The 23,287-nt window shown below is 43.0% G+C and overlaps 1 protein-coding gene across 2 annotated transcripts in view; it reads right to left on the bottom strand.

Moving 5' to 3' along the window:
• furinb (furin (paired basic amino acid cleaving enzyme) b) overlaps positions 1 to 23,287 on the bottom strand; it is a 32,510-nt gene that overhangs the window by 3,504 nt on the left and 5,719 nt on the right. For both annotated transcript variants that reach the window (XM_071528440.1, XM_071528449.1), the window contains exons 3-11: positions 21,242 to 21,370; positions 20,919 to 20,995; positions 10,685 to 10,773; positions 8,111 to 8,283; positions 5,653 to 5,865; positions 3,095 to 3,195; positions 1,235 to 1,338; positions 686 to 803; positions 257 to 436 (exon numbers count right to left, since the gene is read on the bottom strand). In XM_071528440.1, the coding sequence (XP_071384541.1) occupies positions 257 to 436; positions 686 to 803; positions 1,235 to 1,338; positions 3,095 to 3,195; positions 5,653 to 5,865; positions 8,111 to 8,283; positions 10,685 to 10,773; positions 20,919 to 20,995; positions 21,242 to 21,370 (1,184 nt within the window). The remainder of the gene's footprint in view (positions 1 to 256; positions 437 to 685; positions 804 to 1,234; positions 1,339 to 3,094; positions 3,196 to 5,652; positions 5,866 to 8,110; positions 8,284 to 10,684; positions 10,774 to 20,918; positions 20,996 to 21,241; positions 21,371 to 23,287) is intronic.

The raw sequence follows: 23,287 nt of genomic DNA on the forward strand, positions 1-23,287 counted from the left end.
TTATATGTGTGTGTGTATGTGTGAGAGAGAGAGAGAGAGAGAGAGAGAGAAAGACAAAGACAAAGACAAAGACGAAGAGAAAGAGAAAGAGAAAGAGAAAGAGAAAGAGAAAGAGAAAGAGAAAGAGAGAGACAGAGAGAGAGGGATAGAGAGAGAGAGAGAGAGAGAGAGAGAGAGAGAGAGATTTACAGGGGTAGGAAGATTAGGTATGTGTATGGGATATTTCCCTGTGGCCTAGCTGTGTTTTACTGTTTACCTGGCGGAAAGCAGCGTGGAGCGCGTGCCCAGCGGGCTGATGAGATGGATGGCCAGTTTTCCTCTCTGGTTGTGGGAGATCGTGAGGCGAGCCTGGACGTGCTCCAGAGAGCTGACGTGCTCCGGTCGCCCCCAGCAGGCGTCCACGCTCACGCTGAACACCAGCTTGTTCCCGATATCTCTACGGGGTCGATAAGTGGAGAGAGTGTGGTTAATGTTGTGTGGACACAGAAACAGGCACAAAGACCATAACCTATTCAAGAAATCCACACAACTCTCCCAGCTCCTTTCTCCCAGAGCAGGGGAAGAAACTGTGAAATTTATCAGGCTGAACTGGACAGTACAAGAGGAGCACTAAAACTCACTGGCTCTCTCAAAACTCACTCTGTATTTCAGACATACACACACAACCCGAAGCCACCCTGCTAACCTTGGCTCTGCGAGCATGGTGTGAACACACTGGTGCTGTGGCCCCATTCTGGTCCAGTTCTGTGCCAAGGCCACCATAGCACCTGCATCTAGCAACCCATAACCGTACGAATGACTCACTGTGGGAAAGAGATAGGCAGATACAGAGAGAATGGAAAGATGTGGCAGGTTGAGGGTGGCGGGGAGAGGGAGAGGGGGAGAGTGAGAGAGAGAGAGGGAGAGATAGAGGCAATTTCTTTTCATACTGTACATTACAAATTTTTTTATTTTCAATATTGCTTTTTTAAATTATTTTTCTGTTATTTTATTGTTTATGTTCTTTCTGCTTTGGCAACATGTTTTATCAAAACACTGAAATGAATTGAATTGAATTGAACTGAGAGAGAGAGAGAGAGAGAAACAGAGAGAGGGAGATAGATAGAGAGATAAATAGATAGAGAGAGAGAGAAAAAAAGAAAGTCAGCGGCAATGAACAGTCCATTCCTCACAGCGATGCCAAAGCGACGGTGCCGGTGGTTGATTTGGACTAATCACTGTGGCCATTCCCTACCTCTGCGTCCCACTCCATTGGTCTTCCAGTCGACAGCGCTGAGGTGACCAGGGCGCGATGTTCTCACCACCAGGTGCTGCATGTCTCTCCAGGTCAGGTTCATGCTGCGAAAGGAAGGAAACACAGGAACAGTATTAACTTTCTGCCATGGCATTGCTAAAGGCATCATAATTCAGCATTACGTATTGAGGACGGCCGGGTTTAGCCTACTTCAACCTTAATATAATACCACAAAGGAAATGTGAGGAGTTACAGGATACGAAGAAGGTCATAGTTTGTAGACACACCTGGAATGTGACAATGACACTGATACGGCTTAACATGCACAGGAAGGACAGCCATACAGTTTCCAAAAGATCATACTCTGCCCTGAGGGATATGTCAGTTAACCATAACAGAGATATGGGTTCACATTATGGTTTTAACACCAGTGTAAAACACCATTATAAAAGGTACAGCACAGCCTATTGTGCTGAAAGGTCAGGGAACACAGTAAAACAGTGGCTACAATACCCTGGAGGACCGTGTCTAGCCCTGTCCGCAATGATACTTTCTAATGAGGAGTTCTGGGATTGGGGGATGGGTCACCTTCCGCACAGTAGAAGACTAATAAAAAAAAAAAAAAAAAAGCTCTTTCTACAGATTTAGTGAGAGGCACACCGGAGGAGAGCAGTATTCAGAGAAGCCTTTTGAGTCGGCAATGAGAGAAAAAGCAGCTCGGCGGGTTAAAATAATCAAACCATGAATCACATGGCTTTAATGCTCACTCTGAGCAACCGCGCATGGCAGACAGAAATAGAAACACAGAATTGCACTGTGGCGCCTCACCTTCGCCACCCTCCACATCAGCATTCACATCTCGCACCCTCTCATCTGTTATTAATGGACAAGCACCCCCATCCACTCAATGTCACCTCGCTGAAGAGGCAGAAAAAAAAAACAAAAAAAACACTAGAAAGCCGAAACAGCACTCTGCCTATTAAATGATTCCATCTCTATGAATTCCAGTGTGGTCCAACTCAGATATACTAGCTATCCTGTTATTACTGCTGCCTGTCTGGGGGAAGCACTAAGGTGATCTGCTCACCAAGAAAGATTGCCTCCTAGTTTGTCATTTAAAGTGAGAGATAGTCTAGACAGACTTAACTTCAGTTGTGCAAATCAGTACCCTTCTCTGTGGAGCAGTGGCCTGTTGAGGGCTTAACATCACCGATGGCAGTAAGGTGAACAGGGATGGCGAGGAGGCATACCTGGCATATACTATTAAGAACTGGAACTGGGGTGTGAGGTAACACCTGATCTGACACCTGTCAGCCAATCCCTAATGAGGAAATATGGAGAATTATGCAGAGCAGAGGCCTGCTGACTGATGAGGGGGCTGACACACACAAATGGAACTAGAGATATGACCGTACCAGAACATACTAGAGCTGCTGCCAGAAACTTGGGATTCTGACACTTGGAGCCCTGAGTGAGTGATAACGAGAGATATTCTACAGCAGAAATCTTCTCTACTGGCCCTAAAGGAATTCAGATGTCTGTGTGTGCTGTAACTGCTGATTTGCCTTGCTAATTAACTGATTATCAAAAGCTTAATTTGCTGAGGAAAGAATTTGTGGGCTGGGATAGAGGCCAGCGCTCACTCCCAGACGCGTGTGCACGCTTCCAGACGTGTGTGCGTGCACACACACACCCTCCACAAACACCAAGTACAATGTAACGAATGGAGTTTACAATATAGTGAAATAGACAAAGTGTTTACTTTTTTTGATTTTGCACTGTAAACGCTTTTGGCTACACAGCCTACTAAAGTAGTAGTTCCATCCTAACAGAAAAAAAGGATGTTTCACTCTCACTTACTTGGCCTCCAGAGCCAGAGCAATGATTCCAGCAGCCAGTGGGGCTGAAGCCGACGTGCCTGTGTGAGAGTCTGTGCATTTCTGCCTCAGGTCTGTGGTCACCTTGGAGACAGGAGAGGGAGAGGTGCACAGAGACACAGTTATTATGACACAGTGAGTTTCCCACTTCAGTCTGAGTGAAGTTCACGGTGGAAGAAGTTGAGTGTTCGACAGGGGAGGGCTGGCGACAATGGGAGTTCTGCCTGCAGCTAGCGGTGATGGGAAGGAGGACAGAATCAGCAGATAAATTCAATCTAAGGTATGTGGATCACTGGCAAACGGGTCACAGCCGGGGCAGTGAATGTCAGCCAGGTCAGATTAGCCAGGCAGGATGTTGAGACAAAGTACGGTAGCACTATTGGGTATACCTCTGCTCTTGGTCTCTGGCAAAGGCAGAAAGTTAATGAGGCTTGTTTGGGTCAAGAAGAGGACACATCAGAAATGACAAGATGCCACTGGGCAAGGCAAGCTGTGAAGGTTAGGGACAGATTCTTGGTGTGCAACTTTCTGCCTGACAGCTTGGGGCGCTAATGGCCTGTATCTGCTGCTGGAGTGGGAATGCACCTGATGAGATGAGTGGAAAGGTGCCTACCTGCCAAGGCGGGTTCATACACAAGCCCACTGTTACACCTTGGAAAAGTACATAAGCACGCCGAGACGCTGTCAAGGGAGCTGTCCTGCCAATAAAGTGCAGTGTTGGACAGCAGAAGACATTTTTTGAGGAGAATTGGGAGACGGTGTCAATCTAAGATTATTCAACGGATAGTTCAAGCCATACCATGGAAGCTTTTTACAGTAGGAGACAACTTTCCCTGTGACGGTACCTTACACATACTGTACACTTTTCTAAGTTTTGGAGGTATATTCCTCTAGTTCAGTTCATTTAGGTAAGTGAGAACAATGTCATCCAACTCAGGTGCACAGCAAATAACTGCACCAACACCGCCTGAAAAAGTCGTCTCTGTCCTCTTTCAAGCAAACTGTGGTGTGGTTTCTTAGGAGAGATAGGATAATACAAATCATCCAATTACAGGACACGACCCCAAAACGCACAGTATTATGGGTATAAGGAGATAGATGTTGACAACTGATAGCCGGCAGTTACTAATGCTTGGAAAGCCTAGCATAACAAAATGAACCAAGGGCAAACTGCAGTCTCAACTGATGCTCATATTCAGCATATTCATTTTTCATGTGTTCCTAATTGGTATGAACACCAGAGAAGATAAATTATAGCAAAGAGCAGAGACAAGTTCACCATACTTTGCTAAAATTACAGGGACTGGAATCAGATTTTTTTTTACTCCCTCCAGCCGGCAAAATCTCTAACCTTGCGTGATGAAAGGTTACAGAAACTCTGTCCAATAAACAAGCTACTTGCATGTCTATGTGACCTTTGTTTACAAGCCCTGGCTTGCTTATAATTGAGCTGTGGGAACCCAAATTAACCAAATACAAAAATCCAAAGTTAACTTTTCCATTAGGGTTTGGCCCAAATAAAATAAATGGTAGGCGTGATCACACCCTTAGAAGCCGACGAGACAACAGATGGTGGCTTCTGACTGCTAAAACACCAGTCACAATATGGAGCAACTACTTCATTTAAAAATTACTTCGATTTCACACACTTGAGGAGTTGTGTTTGCCTGCCTGCAGCTTGCCTCTGGTGAATTTTGGAGGGAATGGCAGATTTGCGGGTGTTTCATGTTATTCTGCGTCCCCGAGGCGAGCCTTTCTACAGCTGACAAGCAGCTTGAAGGGAGCGTGTGGCGTCTCTCAGTGTTTGTCAGCTTTGCTCACTGTATGTTACACATCAGCCACTCCGATTTTTGACAGGTTGATGCTGTTTTTTGGCTTTGAAAGAGGGCAGAAAAATGTGTATATATATGTCACAATTTTCTTGTCTGTCTTATTTAAGGTTTATCTATATATGGCTGTGTATTTGTGCCCGACCAATATAGTGCCGCACCAATATTGGCCTTTCAGGGGTATAACGGCATCAGCATTTGGATGACTGGTAAGGTCAGCACAAAAAATGAGATTTCAGCACAATCACTTATGGTTATTTTGGTGATCTTGACATTTACAGTGTACTAGATGTTTGAGAAGAAAACAATTGTAAACGAAATAGCTGAATGTATGTGTGTTTCAGAATTCAGGTTGAGAAGTTAGTCTAGCCAGGGGATGTAGTGATGAATTATGTAGAATAACAACAATACCACAACAATAAAAATAGGACAAAGTGTCCTAAACAAGACTCTGATACATATTATGAATTGACAGCTACTTCTTTTCTATCTATCTATCTATCTATCTATCTATCTATCTATCTATCTATCTATCTATCTATCTATCTATCTATCTAAATCCTAATTATCAGCTTCAGACTTAAAAACAATAGCTGTCAAGCCATAGTATGTATTAGAGTCTTATTTATTAGGACATTTTTGTGGTTTATATTTTGTTTACAATGACAAAGATGTTCAAGGTGTGTGTTTGTGTGTGTGTCTTAACACCTACGATCTGTTTCTCCCCAGGGTTTCCAGAGCTGAAGGTGGTGGCGAGGGTGGAGGAGCAGGGCTCGCTGTACCAGGGCACGTTGCCGGACTGGGTGGTGCTGCTGATGGACAGAGTGTAGATGCTGTTGGTGTAGCCGTCACAGTTACAGCTGTCCTGCTCCCGACCCCCATTACCTGAGGCCCACACAAAGATGGAGCCCAGTCCTCCGCGACCCTGAAGCACAGCAATATATATACATATATATATATATATGTATATAATCACACACAGTTGTAATCCACACACATGCACACAAAAGGTAAGAGAGAGAGAGACAGAGAGATCAAGAGTGCTTGAAGTGTGAAAAATTGCCCTTGACAAAGATGTTTTCCCTCAACCAATAAACGCCTTGACACTTATGTGCTGTATTTCAGAAACACTGAACTGCTGTAGGCATAACTCTTATTAATATATCATAATGCCAGGCAATTTACTGCCGCAGAAAGTCTGATAACAAACAGAAGAAATGTAATTACAAAATCTACTCAAGCTGACTATAATTTGGGGGACTGATAAATGACAACATGGTATCTGGAAAAGCAGCTCCATTGTATACTCCAATCTCCTAAGTACATATCCTTCTCACAAGTTACATTTCCATTCAGCATTAACCTGGGGCCCATCATAAGTAAACGAAACAATTAAAGTTGAGTCTTCCATCAAAGTGTAACAGCAGCAGCCCAGCCACTGGCTCTTGTAGAATACAATTATTATGTGCTTTTTATTTTTTGGAAGCCACAAGTGGGTGGATAACATATTCATTTTGAGAAAAGAACAAGAAATAGATGGGGCGAAAGAAACAGATAAAGGAAAGTGGAGAGCGCTCTCTTACATTCCACTTAGAGAGGGCAGCGATAATGACAACAATTGATAGGAAGCGAGAAATGGATAAGGTGAGCGAAAACAGGAAAGGGAATGGAAATGGTGGAGACTGATGCCAGCACAGAATCCACACTGTGCTGCACCATAAACTCCAGCAGAGCCGGAGATGAGAAGTCGTGGTTAAGGAGCTTGCATCAAAAGAGCAAATTGTATCATACAGACAGATGCAAGCCATCTCTTTCTCCCTCCCTCTCAGTCACTCACCGATACATACACACGCCTACATACACAGAAAAACCTTCGCCGAGACTTTCGGTCATTACGTATTTGAGGGAAAAAACTGCGAGAATGTTTTGCTATTAATCTTCTTGTGGTGAGTTTGTGTATGCTTGTGTCTCCTGCTCTGCCTGCTTGTGTCTGGCCTGGGTGTCTTATCACATCCGATGAATACAAAAACACTGGAATCTTTGCTTCCTTATCACCATTGTTTCAGCGCTGTTTTCTATGGCGTAGTTAATCAAAGAAATTTTAAGCTCGTAAGTGTACAAAAGGACCTCGTTTGACCGAACTTGGAAAGTGTGTAATCATATGCATTTCCTTGTTCAAACACGGACCCAAAAGCGCTGCTAATTAGCTTATACAGAGTGTTTCAAAATGAGTATCCATTTCATCTGCTGAAACAGCCCCAACATCTTCATCTTCCAAATGACCTTCATAAGGAGTTGGGATAATCGTGGCTCTAATTGTATTTGGACGCTTTTTGAACTGTTTCTTATCCACAGAAATAGTCTTGAAGCTGTGATGGTAATGCTCCAAAACTTCCCAGCTTTATTTATGGCCTGACCCTGACTCTGCTGCGGGTTACAGAGGCCAACTGATAGTACTGGAGCACCAGAGGTTATCTGAATGCCAGGAGAACAGATGCTGAACCAGAGAGGTCCTGTTGTGCTGCTGTCAGGCAATTATTTCTCAGTAACGCACCATGATATGCGGAGCGTTAGACACTTGGGATGCAATATATGAATCATTCTTTTCCATTGAAAATTTGCAGTTTCACTCATTTATACGCCAATTACTGGGTTCTTTCAATCTAAATCTTGCTCTGCATCAGCGATTGCTCCTCCATTTCTCTTTTCTCCCATCTCCCATTTTGCTTTTCTGCTAACGTCTGTCTGTTGATGTAGCATGCTGACACATGAGAAACGATGACAATAGCTTTAGATAATATGTCACATTCATTAATGGCTTACTCCATCCAACCCAAAAGGACGTATTCAGAGGGCAGTTAGCGGGGGAGGTGAGCTTGTCTTATTCTACTGTATATCTGGAGGAAACAACCTCTATTAAACATTGGTATCATTGTATAGCATTTGGAGAAAATATGTTCTGACCTTTTCTGTTTTTCCCTTAACTCATGTAACAGGAATGCTTGTCAGTAAAGGACTTGCTGACCTTTCCAATAGCATCGTTTTTGCTAGCTTGGTAGAAATTTCTTTATGGATTGCTTACAGAGCTGCAGTGACTCTGATGATGATGCTAGAAATACAAACGGGCAGACGTCGGTATATTCAAAGTCCAAGCTTATGCTCTGACTGACCTTAGTGATTCCCTGGAGAAAAGCCTCCTTGGCCAGCTTGGCAGGACCATCCAGTGACTTGCCATCGTCTTCTGGGCCCCAGCTGGCACTATAGATGTGGATGTGCTGAGGGTTGAGGCTGAGAGAATGGGCCTCCACCACGTCTGTCACCTCCCCATCCAACATACGCACTCCTGTTGTATGCAAACACAATGCAGAACAGATTAGCAAACAAAAGTGGAGACATGAAGAGTTTTAGGGAAAGAGTTACAGAGTGACAGATGGTAAAGACAAAGTGAGGGTGTGAATTCTAGCTTTAGAAGGGAGCAGAGATGTTGAAACCCGAGAAAAACATAAAAAGGACAGCATGAGATGACATGTATACAAAGCTTGTCATAAAAGCAGACAAGGAGAAGAGAAAGAAATCCGTTGGACCACAATTTCTCATTTTATCTGCTGTCACAATAGAAACTGAATAACAAGAGAAACAGAAGACTTCACAGGAAAAACAAAACACTTTGATGAGTAACTGTACACTGCCTCACACACATACGCTGCTCCAACAGATAATACACATTTTCATTGTCACATAAACAAAAACCCAGCCGGCCATTAAACCAAGGACGGACGCTACCTGGCCCCATCAACCACACAGAAAGGACAACAAAGGACAACAAGTAGACACATCTACAAGACTGCAGAAAGGAGAAGACGGGTGGGGTGGGGTAGGGTAGGGTAGGGTAGGGTACACACACACACACACACACACACACACACACACACACACAAATGAGCTCAGAGTTTACAGGGCTTCCAACAGAGCGGTGTGTCCGCAGGGTAGCGCCAAATGTCACCTTTCATCATACCTGAACGTAACCCTGTCGGAGCCTTTGAAGTGTGCTGCCTCAGATCAGCGCTCTGAACATTAATGGCGGCAGAGAGGCGTGAAATGAACCACCCTCAAATAAGGTCCATTACTGTGAGAGGACCCCCAGACCTCAGAGGCACCACTATGACTGGCGACATCCACATTAAGACTTCAATAATCCATTCTAGACAACCTGCCCGGGCCTGCAGGCACAAACACACGCCAGTGGGGATAGAGCCAAGGCTGTAATTATTTTGGTGTTGTGGGGAGTCAGCGTAATGCAAGTTTGAATACTGACCAAAAAAAAAAACAACAACAACACAACCTTAACTGGGCTAAATGGGCGTGATAATGCGCAGTGTTTGCTTGATGATCATTATGCACAGGCTGTATTGCAGCTGTAATGATGATCACTGTCGTAACAATTCTCATCAACTTCCTGCAGCTCTGCAATCCCTTATTAAGACACTGCTGTGTGACTTCCCCTCCAGCTAAGTCGGAGGCAGCAGGTGGGAGCGAGTCTACGTGCGAGTGCTGGAGGAGGGAGAAACACAGGTAGGTGGAAAGAAAGACTGAGTGAGCCAAGGAGGGTCAATTACAGCAGTTACACACTAATCTCTAATCATTGAGCAGTAAGGATATTGCAATTAGGCTCAGCCAACCACCCACCACCCCCCAAGTAAAACACACACATGTACACACACACAAGTGTACACACACACAAAAACATAAGTGCTCGTGCTTGCATACACACACACTCACCATTGGTATTTGGGAGCACGCCACAGCTGTTTATAAACAATCCAGTGACCCCACGACATGAACAGATTCACAGAGGAATAATGTATGAGCAGAACAGGGCCAATGAGCTGCCAGAGCGGGAGATGAATGGTAATGAAGACAAAGAAGGAGAGTTATGGCTAACATCTGTGGATGGGACTGCTATGGGCTCCGCTGAGTCTTGTTGGCTGCCGTCGTGTCGTTGACAGATTGTTTGGTGACAAAAGTTAGAAAAAGCCTCCTTGGAATACTCTAAAAACGGAAGAAATATTCAAGACGCAAAAAGCAACTTTGAGACTGAATCTGTGATCACAGGTTTAATCTAATTGGGCTGTTTTTTTTGAATAATCTTCTTGATGGATATTTGCTTATGTTGGCAGCTGAATTATTAACGTTTCAACAACAGCCTACCCCAAGCGTCATACTGTGACCGGCTATTAATAACAGATGATTCACACAACGGTGAATAGACGCCCAGTGGTAAGTGGAATCGGGGACAAATGCAAAGTGAGTTAAAGAGGTTTTATTTTGGCATCAACATCATACTCAGGTTAGGTTGTTCTTCTGTCAGATAGGACTAGGAGGGGAAATCTAATTTGCCCTTTTCCTAGCTGACAAGAGAGAGACTGGAGTTTGTAGCAGGCTGAGTGTCAAATGCAGCTGGGGCCAGTTAAGATTTGTGCTGGTTACAGAGGAAACGTTTGAATAAAACGTTCAGTATCACAAAAAATCTAGTTACATTTCGCTACTCCATAACAAACCAATAATGTACATTATTGGGACCATAATGAAATGTAGAGACATAGCTAAAACTCTGATTCTGAAGACAGGACACAGGCTAGAGGAATCCAAAGAGCATAGCTGAAAAAAATAGACTAGTGTATTGATCAGTTTGAATGTGCTTTGTTTTACCTCCTACTGGCATCCCAGTGGCAAGCTTTACTCACCTCCAATTTTAGCGTTGTAGGCCACACCCACGCCACACACTCCATTGTTGGCTGCAGCTGCAACCTCTCCTGCACAGCGAGTGCCGTGCCTGGAAGGAGAGAAGAAGAGTGAGAGAGTGAGAGAGAGGCCATGAAAGGACAGTAATGAGACAGAGGAGAAAGATTAAAGCTCAATATTGACTGTAAAATGAACAAATCCGGTCATTGTATATGGCGCAGTAACCACCTGAATGTTGCTGGGCTCTTAAAAAATAGATTCCCGAAATGTGGCTAAAAATACGCCACACTCACAAGAGAAACATAAAACCACGGGTTCTTTTGAAACTGCTGCAGACTCATGGGTGTTGGAGAATTAGCAGTGAGTGCCAGAAGGCCGGATGTGCCCTCTATATTATAGGGCTATTCATCTGAAAAGCCTCAGAATTCAAGGATTAGTTAGCATAACAACACAAAGAAGAACGACCTTCATGGCGAACATGACAAGCAATTAGAAGCATGGAAGACACACTAGATAATATTCGCTTTTCCCCACGGTATCGTGAGCATCAAGAGGCAAATTCAGGCCAGTCAGTCAGGTGTAAGACACTTCATTCCTCTCCTCTGTATCAAACTTCATCAAGGTTGACAGCATTTGAGAGAATCATTTTCTACAAATCATGTCTATTTTTCATGCAGCAATATTCGCATGATGAAAGGATGTGAATGTTCTTTTATTATGAACATTTAATCTCAACGATAAATCTAAAGAACTACTTTGTCTACCCTTCCTTTGACTACTCATGTCAACATCTGAGGTAGATCTCCTTTGAATTTTTTTTGGAATGCATATCATTGGAAATGCATATCTTGTTTTCCAAATTTAGCACCCTGTCTGACATGCATTATGGCTGATAGCTGCACTTTTACAATGTGATTTGAAATTGTTTTTAAGTAGCTAGTTGTAGCTTGCAAACCCACATATGCTCTGTGGCTTCTTTAATATCAAGGCATTTCTGCTTCAAAAAGCAGTAGAGACATGAAAAATGGAAGGCAGAGCGGGGACGACGTGCAATTCCAAGCACCGTCATTTCCCAACCTCCTGATGCGAGCAGATGCCCAGACAGACAGTATTCTTAAATAGAGTACACAAGATTTGTGTTTTTACAGATACTGTAGTTTGAAAGCAAAACAACAAAAGTGCAGAGGTAAATCTTGATGTTGAAAAAGCCTTATCTTTTAGGCCCAATGTAGAATTCTTTCATAAGCCTTGAGGGAAAAGGCAAAAAGATAATTATCTTGTCTCCCATCACACTTATCTGATATTAACAAGCCACAGAGAGGTGAACACAGACTCTTCCAATCAAAGATTACTAATGTTGTCTCCCATCACACGTATCTTATATTAACAAGCCACAGTAAGGTGGATACAAACTCTTCCAATCAAAAATGACTGAAGTGAAACATGAAAGGACAAAGACCTGTCTAAAACCGACTTCACCTTGACAGTCACTGGCTGCAGGCCATCCAAATGAAATATGAGATGTTATCGATGTACATGAATTATTCACCTAGTCCTTCATCAATACTTATGAGCATTATTGAGTTTCAGACACAGACAGGTGCCCCGACAATAACTAACCCCTGTAGAGTGTTGTTTGGATATCGAAAACACCAACACTGCACAAACCAATACCACCCCCATCCCAAAAGGCACGCTTTAATAACTAGAGAACTGACTTCATAAAAGACAGTGAAAAATCTAAATTGAAACCTTTAAAGCTTTGGCTCGCTTCAGGCAAAAAAGTGATCACCATTAATGAAATGGCTTTAATCTGTTCCACTGCCTTTTGGTGTTGGAGCGATGTGATCAGAATGCGAACGGATGGAACAGAACGAGCATTTGGCATTTACCATAGGTCATTAAGATTGTTTCCTGATTACAATGCAGATATCTGATTAGGAAGTGCACAGTTTCTTACCCTTGTCTGGGGCGTGCTGTGCGAATGTTATCAGAACAACAACTAATTACATCCACGTTATTGTTTTGGAAGAACCAGAAATTACACACTTCCTTGTTTAATCTCCCCACCTCCTTGATGATGAGGCAGAGGACGAAGTCATTTCACAGGGTCAAAGTACGGCAGCGTCTCAAGCTGGGATCCTGATTAGGCTCTAGGTAGCTCTGTGATACATTACCCACATGCTAATTTTCAATATTGTTCACTGTCTTAACAAATTTCAACTGAGCACATCGCTGTTGCTTTCTTCTGAATTTGTGGGAAATCTATTTTTTTTTGCAATAGAGAACAATACAAGCTCAGGTTTCACACTGACAAACACCAAGAGACAAAAGCAGGATGGTGGTTGTTAAATGACGCTTCATAACAAGTCATTTATTACATGACCTTGGCTGTCACTAAGTGCAGGCATTAGAGTGATTTTTAAACAAGTGATGAACTGGTCTGACAAGCCTTATTTTTCACTGACTGATATGCCCTTACACAAGGATCTTGTCACAGCATATGGCAGGACGTAATATATCACACAACCTATTAAATTGTTATCAGTGCAATCAAGAGGTTAAATGGCATTGTTGCACTGCCAACTAGTTTATTTCAAAATGCATTTATAGCAGCAGTGAATAGTGACTTGATAGCAACCTTAAGTACAATAAATATACTGCATTTACATACTTCTGCCCACCTGCCAAACAGAAAAATCATAAAAACTATAATAGGTGAAGAGAGTAATCCTGTACTATAATTTATTATCAGAATCAGATCCACTTTTGAAGAAATACAAGAAGCTTATCCAGTGTTTCTTCTGTAATTTCACCTAGCAGTGGTGCTTGGGGGTTATTTTTATTGCACATCCATCCCCATTTTGACACTCAGAGCTGTACTGCAGGTTGCATTTCTTAAGCCATATTTCTTAGAATACTTTATCATAATAAACAGAACATCAGGACTGTACTTGTTTATGCTTTACAGGAAAATTTAGTTAAATTATGATGCAATTTTCATTCCACATTTTCTCTAGGAGTGTTGTTCATTTTCTTGCTGTGGTGGCACACCACTGCCGAGCGAATACAGAGAAACACTTATCTCACACAGTAACACATTCTTTAATCGTCCTTCAATAGACAGACAGGAAAGCCTGGCACTGTCCACTCTGGCCAAAAACCCAGATACACAGCGCACTGGCCAGGCAGCAGGCTTGGCCCACAGCTCTACTTGCATTCCTGGCTAGCAGCAAGCTCATTGTTCCATCCATAGCATCTTAAAATGGCCTTTGTGCTGCAGACGGCAAATATCCTTAGACCACAGAGCTGTGGCCACAGATGTGGTGCCAGGGAGGGGATCCAGCAAGGATGGGCAGACTGAACACAGAGCCAGAAGCTTGGGAAGCCATTTTCACATGATTAAATGTCTGATTCTGGAGGCTAGCCATTCACAGAGAGGCCATACACACAGACCAACAAACAGCTGTTTTGATTACTCTGTGCATGTGGGTGTGTGCGTGTGGGTGTGTGTGTGTGTGAGTGATTGGACTGGATTGGTTTCAGTTCAAATGGCCAGACAGCTTAATGTGTGCAGAGGGGATCAGACGTGCCAGAGCAGACAAAAGGGTTTACGATGAGGCCACATTTTTATCTGTCAAACGTCCATGAAATGAAATGATTTCCGAGACACTTTACTGGATGTCTCCATTCTATGCCCATTTAAAATAGATTTGGAAATGGGTGAGAGGACAGAATGACAAGTGAGGCCATGGAGAAGTGTGCTTCAATGACAGGGGAAAGTAAAAGTTGGTGCAACAGACCTGGAAAAACAACAAAACACTTGAAGAAAAGTGCAGTCTTATCTCTGGCAAAGGCATTTAATTGAACAATTAGTATGTGTGAGCTGGAAGACGGCAGTGACTAAACGCTGTGTCCAAGTCACCTCCATGTACCTGTTAGCCTCTGTGTTAAAGGTGTGAGAAATCCAATTATAGGTTTGCTTAATACTGAATATAGACCCAATTCAACAGGTTAGACAGAGGCTGTGGAGAAAAGACCCAACAAAGCTTAGATAAAAGACTGCTGAACTAAAGGCGCTCCATTCACACAGCCAATGTGACCCCTTTATCTTATCAGGAGCAGCAAGGGGGACGGAGTAAGGTAATGCTTTTATCTCTCTGCTTGAGGACAAGGCACCATATTCTGGTTAACCTTGCCCTGCCATTTACAGGGGATTGTAGCGATGCCATCCAATGCCGTCTCTCTGCACATGATGCAGTGTAACATGTACACATGCACGCACATACACACACACACGGACACACACACACACTCTCTAATTATATCCTTATATGGAACCCTGTAAATGAACCCTGACCTAAGCCTGGAAACTAAAACAAACCCCCTAAATGCCAAACCTTAGCTCACTCATTATAACCCATCCCTTAATTAACTCTATACCCTAACCCACCCTGGCAGTTTTTCCTTTGTCCCTTTCCACCATAAGACACCTTGGGAGGTGGGCAGTGAGCAGTGCAAGCCAGTCTTAAAAGTTGACATTATACTGAAGTAGGCTAAGTGCTGCATGGTGGATTAGGTCTATGATGAATGAGTAGTGGACCCAAGTGAAAAAGTCTCAAGTCATGTTCTATATTAGCTGGTGAGCAAGGAAACTAACAAAGTTTGGAATGCATCTTGACGTGGCGTTCTTTCCCACGCAAAGCTCGAAAGACAAAAAGGCATTGGAGCTGGGGGAATTTATGTTCTCAGATGTATAGATGAACACAATCACACAGTCAAAAGTAATGTGAGAGAGTGTGTGTGCTCAAATATGTATCACCGAGTGTGACTGATGTCTAACCCATGTTTGGCTGAATTGTAGGATCTGTCTCTTGGCATAGCGCTGTGGGTTGATATCTGTTTTAGGGGGAGTGAATGGGGCTGGATCCTTGGAGCTGCTAAAAGGATTAGGTTATTTTCCACTCAGCTTAGCTGTGGCCTGAGGCTGGCCTGTTCAAATGGTTACTCTGGATTGTGAAGTGGAGATCTCTCCAAAGTGTGGCCAACCAGGAAGCTGGTCTCTCTCCCATCCTTGGGAAGACAAAGATCAGATGAGTTTGTTCCAAATTTGAGATTTTGTGGCTTTGGGTTTGAGAAAACCACACCTATACAGGTCGTCAGTACATCACAGATAGAGACACAATCACTCACATTCACACCTATGGGCAATTTAGAGTCTCCAATCCACCTGACTTGCATGTCTTTGGAATGTGGGAGGAAATTCATGCGAACATGGGGAGAACCCGCAAACTCTCCAGAGAAAACACCAGGGCCAGAAATCAAACCTGGGTCCTTCTTTCTGTGAGGCGACAGCGCTAACCACTGTGCCACCACGCTGCCTGCAAATAAAATTTATCATCCGCTTTATGCCTACGCAGCACAGCAGCCAAGTTAAATGACACTAACTTATCAATGCATTCAATGGGCTTTTTGTGGTCAAAATGGCCGCAGCCAAATGATTAAGTGTCTGAAAGGACATAAATGAAACAAATGAGATCCGCAATAACTCAACGAGGGTTACTGGAAACAGATAAGATAAAGCCTGCCAGACAATAAAAGAGGTTTAAGGTGTTTCAAATGGCTTAAAAGCAATCAAGGCAACTTAATGAGAAAAACACATTAGATCGCTTACAATGTCTCACTTCAACTGGAGTACCTCCGCACACTGCTAACACACCTGCTTTAACATCCCATTCATCAGTCTCTAGACAGCTGAGTGGGCTAATGCTGATGGACTCCAGGTGATCAGTGATGTCTGGTAAATTGGGGCTTGGACTGCCATCTCAAATCAGCATGGCCTAAGCCTTAAAGTTGGCTAAAAAACAGCAGCCTTCCATCACATGGTCCTCTTGATTGGTATAAAGTGTATTAATGATACAAACGCAGATAGGAAGCGAGAGGAATCAGGTCTGAGGGTGAGCGGCCCTGCCAACATCACCTCCTAACGTCTGTCTGTCTCCCGCCTTCCAGCCGTCTGGGAAATTAACAGGTGGTCGACGGCAGAATAAACAGGACGAGGAGAAGCAGACAGGCCTGATGAAGGGCGGCAGCTTTGTAGACTATAATTGCTAAAGTTCAAGGTAAACAGCGGAGGGCATTCTTTTACGTTATGTGATGGCCAGAGAAATTAAAGAACTTTTTTGTGTGCAGTTTCATTCCTTTTCTCCTGTTCTTTCTCCATTCCCCAAAAAACAAACAGTCCACTCTAGAGACTGCTATTACTTCTGTCAAACTGTTAGGTGCTGGCAAATAAAGTCTAATAATGAGGCCTGTGCATCCAATTACCCTTTTTACTAGATTACTGAAGGTGGAGTTTACTTAATTATCTCTCGAGTAGATGGCATGTTCTACATTCAATTCAGATTGAGGGACACTTGCCAGAGTTCAGAATAAAAGTGCTTCATAATAATCTTTTCTAATTTTCTAATTAAAAATGTCTTTTACTCCTTAAATCATTTCTCCCACAAGCCACTTGTCAGTGTCTGGCCAAGGATACAGTGCCTCCTGCAACACTGACTGTTGTGCTTCCAGTGCGGTCTCTTTTCACACCCAAGGAACTCTTGTCAGAGTCGTCCTTTGGTTCTTGGTGAGCAGCCTGACCAAGGTCCTTCATGCCTCAGTTTGATTGGACAACAAGAGTGTGGGTAGTTCTATGTGTTTTATATTTCCTAATGATGGAGCTGACTGTGCGCTTGCGAACGCCCACCAATTTATAAATTCTCTTACACCCTTCCTCCTCACAATTCCCTCTGAATTCTAAGGACAGTCCCTTTGACTTCATGGTGGTTTTTGCTGTGACATGCATGGTTATCTGTGGGACCCTACATCGACATTAGGGATGTTCCTGATTATGAATACCGCATTCGGCAAAGCGCGAATAATGCGCTTGACGCAAACATTTGTTCCTCCCGAATTACTTCAAGATTATTCTGATGTTTTTATGGTATGCCTACCGTCGTGGAGACACAGTTGAACACATTCGACTGAAAATAACTTGACTGGCTTTGTGCATTGAACTCAGAAGGGAAGGGGTGGAGTTCCTGCCTGCTTCACACACACCTCATTGAGCAATTTTTCCTTGATTAGCCGCTTAAAAGATGTCTAAATGGTTTGTAGCGGTCTAGGCTAAAAGTGGGCTATACAGTATATGGTTTAAAAGTTAAAGTTTAGTTTGCACTTCTGATCTCTAGACTCTTTTCTCCAGTTCATAAATGTTCAGTGTCCCACATCAGTTTATAATGTGACTGATTAGTGTTACTCAAGGCTGTTGTTTGTTAAATACAGCTTTAAAAAGCAAACTATCTGTTTTAATACTTCTTATTATTGACAGGTCATTGTAAAAGTTGAATGCTTTAATATCTCAACAATAGCAACAATGATAATGATTACAATGAGGATGAAAACCTAGGAATTTGTTATGTTTCAAAATAAACCACACTCACTTCCAGATTTATCTGAATAGAAATACAAATAATTTGGTTCGTTGAACAAATTCAGATACAAATAAAAACAGTAGCATCACCACACACCACTAATAGACATACTGTATGTGTTTTGTTCCACATTAGAGGTCTCAAACTGTTTGCCATGGAAGGCCGAGAGTATGCAGGTTGGCGCTCCAATCAAAGCCTACAGCAGGTGATTTCACTGATTAGTTCCTCCTCTCTGGTTGAAGTTGTGGTAATCAGTGAAATCACCTGGTGCAGTCTTTGGTTGCACACTCTGCACAACATGGGGAACTATCCTCTGGATCCTCATAGGATGATGCATTTTATGTTATCAGAAGCAGTAACAGCAGTTTGATTGGAATAAATAGAGGAACGTAGCAAGATAATGACCCATGATGGGAGCCATAGAGCCAGCATAGCAAGATAGTGAAGCACAACTGTGATCCATGATGCTAGTTGTCCTGGTGCCAGAGAAGCAAGATAGTGATCCATGACGAATCTCGTGGATTATCATTTAACTCCATTTGCAGCATCACTACAAAGGGGATGAATGCTTATTGACTGAAAACATTTCAGTTTTCACTTTTTATTTATTTGTAAAAATCTGTAAATAAAACAATCCGCTTTGACAATATGGGTTATTGTGTGTAGATTAGTGACAAAAAATCTATTCATGTAACGCCACAAAATGTGGGAAATGTCAAGGGGGTTGAATACTTTCTGAAGGCACTGTAGGTTACAGTAGATGCCAATCACTTGTGGAGGTGTTTAGACAGATACAGATTCTGCTGCTTTGCTGGCAGAAATAGAACCAGGCTGTGGACAGGAGGTGTCACAGAAGCTGATGATAGTCCTGCTAACTTCCTCTCTGGCCTCACCCTCTACAGCCACAACATACTATCTTCACAATGGAGGAGAAGCGGAAGCTCCAACTGAGCCTGAACCCCCTCCAACAATATCTACCAATCCTGCCAACGCAAGAGTACAAAACATCTCTGTGGAACAACTCTTAGATGCAAATTCAAAAATCAGCCTTACGTGTCACCAATACAAATGAACTGGCCTTCACAGCTAGGGGAATGCCCGCCCCTGACTCGCGCTTTTTTCTCCTATGAATATATTCATATAATCTTATTGTGGAGGGGTGGTGAGCATTACTCAGTGTCTGTCCGCATTACTCAGTGGTGATTTACAGAACTCATGGGGTATCATTTCTCCACAGGTCACTCCAAACACCCACAGCTCAACGCTGTTGACAAAGAGACACACCCTTGCTTCTCATTTCATACCCATAAATTGATCGCGTCCAGAATAATTGCCTTGGCAATACCAATGAAATGGGTGTGCAGAGTGTGTGTTGTGTGCACAAGTGTGTCTTTATTATGTGTTCTGCATGTGTGTCTCTTTCTGAGGTAGTAGCATGCAGCAGTCCAGGAGCTGAAGTGAACCAGAGGCAGGGAGTAATCCTCTACAGTGCTGCTTTGTTCCATCAGCAGGACTGAGTGGGATCTACTTTAAACTGACAGAAAGGTCTGGGGTCGCTGAGCATGGCTGCTCGAGCTGCTGGCAAGGACAAGAAACAAGGCATGTGCTCAAAACCTTGGTGATGCAAACCTCTTTTTAAATAAATAACTAGATAAATAAATCATATTTCAGAGGGGAATAGAAGAGAAAAAAAATCAATGCGACGTGTACAACAGAAGTGGCTTAAAAAGACAGAGAACATGAAAGTTTAAACCAGAACAATTACGTGGAAAAGATTTCATTTCCGTGCAATAGTTTCTACAGTCTCATGAAAGGCTGTTAAGCTCATTCGGTTTCTCCCTCTGACCAACTGCACAAGGATGTTGAGACTTGAAACAAAACTAAAGGAGAAAAACAACAAACAACAACAAAAAGACTTAGTGGCAGTTGTCCCAGAAACGGGAGAGATTTGAGACAAATCCTGCTGCGCATTTCAGAGGCGGGATGCTGCTTCTCATCTGCTGCAGGGGGATTGGGCTAAGGCAGAGGATCGGAGCTTTAGGAGGAAGGGAGAGAGGGAGGGGAGGAAGGTTTAGGATTCACCCTAGCTACAGCTTTAGTGTTCCATCATTAAATTGGGACGAGCGTGTTTTAATGCGATCACCAAAGACTGGAAGGGAAGAGCTTGAATCAGTGAGGGCAAGTAAACAAGTATTGTATTAACAACAAATAAGTGCCGAAGTGGCTCCGGGGTTTTAGGGGCTGGACCTTGAAATGCAGCTACAGCAGCTTGGCTGATGTACTGAAGCAAGGAGAAAAGCTCTCTCAAAAAGGGAGCAGCCTTTTGAGTCTTTGCAGTATGACTGCACCAGTGTTTTTCCAACTTAATATAATTGCTTTTTAAATGCAAATGCTACTCAGCTACTAGTGGACCAAAAGCCTACTGGACTTGGTGCTTTCTCATTAGTTTCAGTCCCTGTCAACAAACCTCATAGGGAGCTAATAATGATGCTGTGCAGAGTCAAAGATCTATGGGACGTCCTTTACAGAGATGATGCTAGGGAATAAAGGCAGACGCATGATGAGCATAACAAAAAAAAAAAAAAGCCAAGACCAAATTATTTTTCCTTTTATGGATTTGCTGGCCCACACTCACACTGAAATTAATCATGTCTGCAGCAGTTTGTCAAAGTTCCATAAAGTTTGAAAGCTCATTTTGTAGCAATTAAGATCCATTCCTAGCCATGCTGCTGCCAGATTGCTGCATTTGCTGCCAAATTACCTGTTCTCATTGCGCTGTGTGTATCTTGGTTGGGGGTCAGCATCGCCATCGTTGACATCATAGCTGGCTTCGGGGTCCTGGGAGAGAAGTGACAAAAGGTAATACACCAATTTTATTCTTTCCTCTTTCTCTCCATGCTCTTGTTACTAAGTCATCCTCACCCAGCTTCTCCTGTGACGTTTTTGAAACTAATACATTTAAAGGATAAGATAAGATAACACAAGGTAAGATAAGATAAGATAGCACTTTATAGGTACTTTTTAGGTATGGGCTACTTCAAAATAGTGAGCTTTTCAGTCCCTGATTTGTATTCTTTGACTTACATAATTACTGACGAGATCAGGATGGTCTTTCTCAATGCCATCATCCAAGATAGTCACCACCACACCTCTCCCTGTGTAGCCTTGAGCCCAGGCCGCTTTGGTATCCAGGTCCTGATGAGTTGGGTTGGACTGGAAGAAAACCAAAGAAGGCTTTTGTTCAGCTGTCATCATGCTGTGACTGGCAAACACGCTTTGTCAAATACTTAATGGGCAAAACAACAGAACAGGTCTCTCAGTATCAGTACATCTTACATCACCTTTCTGATGCATGCAAGGTCTTTTACTTACTGCAATATAAAGAAGAACTGCTCCAAGATAAACACACATACAAAAAAAACATGTAAACACTTAAAACAAATCCATAAAGAAAGGTACAACATAAAGAAAGTTCATGGGAAGTGCATGAAGAATCAAAACCTCATTCTAATGCGTCACCTAGAGGCGGTGGATGTTTGCCTGTTAAGCAAGACTGAACTGCCAAGTCTGAGCATCCTGCTCGTTCGCTGTCAGAAAAAGACAGACAAGCTGCTGGAGGTCAAAGATCTCGGTGAGAGCATTGGCCTCGCTCACACAGGGAATAACAGTTACTCTGCAAACAGTGAGAGGAGGGGGAGAGAGAAGAATATGAGACAGAGGGTAAAGAGTGATTCGGATGAATAACGAAAGAGAAGTGCTGTGAGAAGTAGGGAGAGGAGAGAGTGCTTGAGGTGAAAGAGATGTTTCATAAGGACAAAGTTACAAAAAAATTACAGAGAAAAAGAGAGAGATGGAGAGATGGAAAGGAGGGAAAAGCTACTCCAAGGCCCCAGTCCACCCCCCCCGTTTCCGACTGATTCTTCTCCACAGGGCAGAGTTCCTGCCGCTGCACTGCTGTGTGATGCCAGGGTGGTTAGCTAAGGAGCTTAAATTCCTGGATGTGGGCTTTGTGCTGGCACTGACACCATTCCTATACACAGTTTAAATAATGGTTCACTACAGACCGACGCAGCCCAGGTCTACACTCAGTCGTATCCAGACAAACCAACACAAAAGGATAGTTTATTGCGACTAGTTTGCTCCTGCTTGCATCCTCTCTTTGATTCTGACCTTTAGATGAGTTATCCAGCATCAGCGGCATATTCCTTCAGCTAAACCATCTTTGTTTGGTTTTCAAGTCAGAGTTGTGTGGAATACGTTAAATAGCAGAAAGGGTTTAAGTCCTCAGGCGATTAGAGGTCTAATGCTGAATGGCAGAGGTGGTTTCACAGCTCCCATTCACTGGTGATTTATGTCTGGGATAGTCAATGTTGTCATTAATCCATTTGCAGTGACAGAGGCTTAGTGCATACAAAGGAGAAGGGGGAGATTAGGGCAAATTGAAGCATCCCTGAGAAAGGCTGCGAAAGGAGAAACGGACATAGTGCCATTATCATTTGCGATGCGATGTTCCACAGGTGATATAGTTTAGTAGTGTCATGACATTTAATTTTATACTTCATCCTGGTGTCTCTTAGCTTGCATCACACCGTTGAGTCAGAGTAGGAAACGTTGTGTTGGTGGTGTTATAAGAAGACACAGGACTGATGTAACTAAGACCTACAGGGCTAGTCCAAAAGACAGCAATTCAATTTATGCTTATCTGGCTGACCATAAGGGAATTAATAATTGCTGCCAGTGTGATATTGAACACAGCTCTAAATCAGGTATCCTCACAGGCCTCTGTATTGCTGAAAGTATTGAGTGCAGTCCTGCTCTGGCTTAGCTGGATAAGGGGGTGTTTGAGGTTTAATCAGAAATAATGGCATAGCAAAAAGATTTAAAAATGTTCAGGTCAAGACTGTGCTATTGACCAAACTGAATGTAGAGAAGAACCTTATCTATCTGTACCTTCAAAATCTAAAGTGGCTGAACTTAATGAATGGAATATGATCAAAAATCATAATCTCTTCTATTAAATGTGTGCAGTTGAATTTCCTTGTTGATAAATGCAACAAACATGTAACATTCATACAGTGAAAAGCTCAAATTAGACTATGTTTGCCATTTTGGAATGAATTGGCTATATAT

The sequence above is a fragment of the Centroberyx affinis genome, unplaced genomic scaffold (assembly GCF_046629955.1).
Source record: "Centroberyx affinis isolate AG114_WGS23_722 - 3 ecotype Tasmania unplaced genomic scaffold, CSIRO-AGI_Caff_v1 ptg000121l_1, whole genome shotgun sequence".
Classification (NCBI taxonomy): Eukaryota; Metazoa; Chordata; class Actinopteri; order Beryciformes; family Berycidae; genus Centroberyx; species Centroberyx affinis.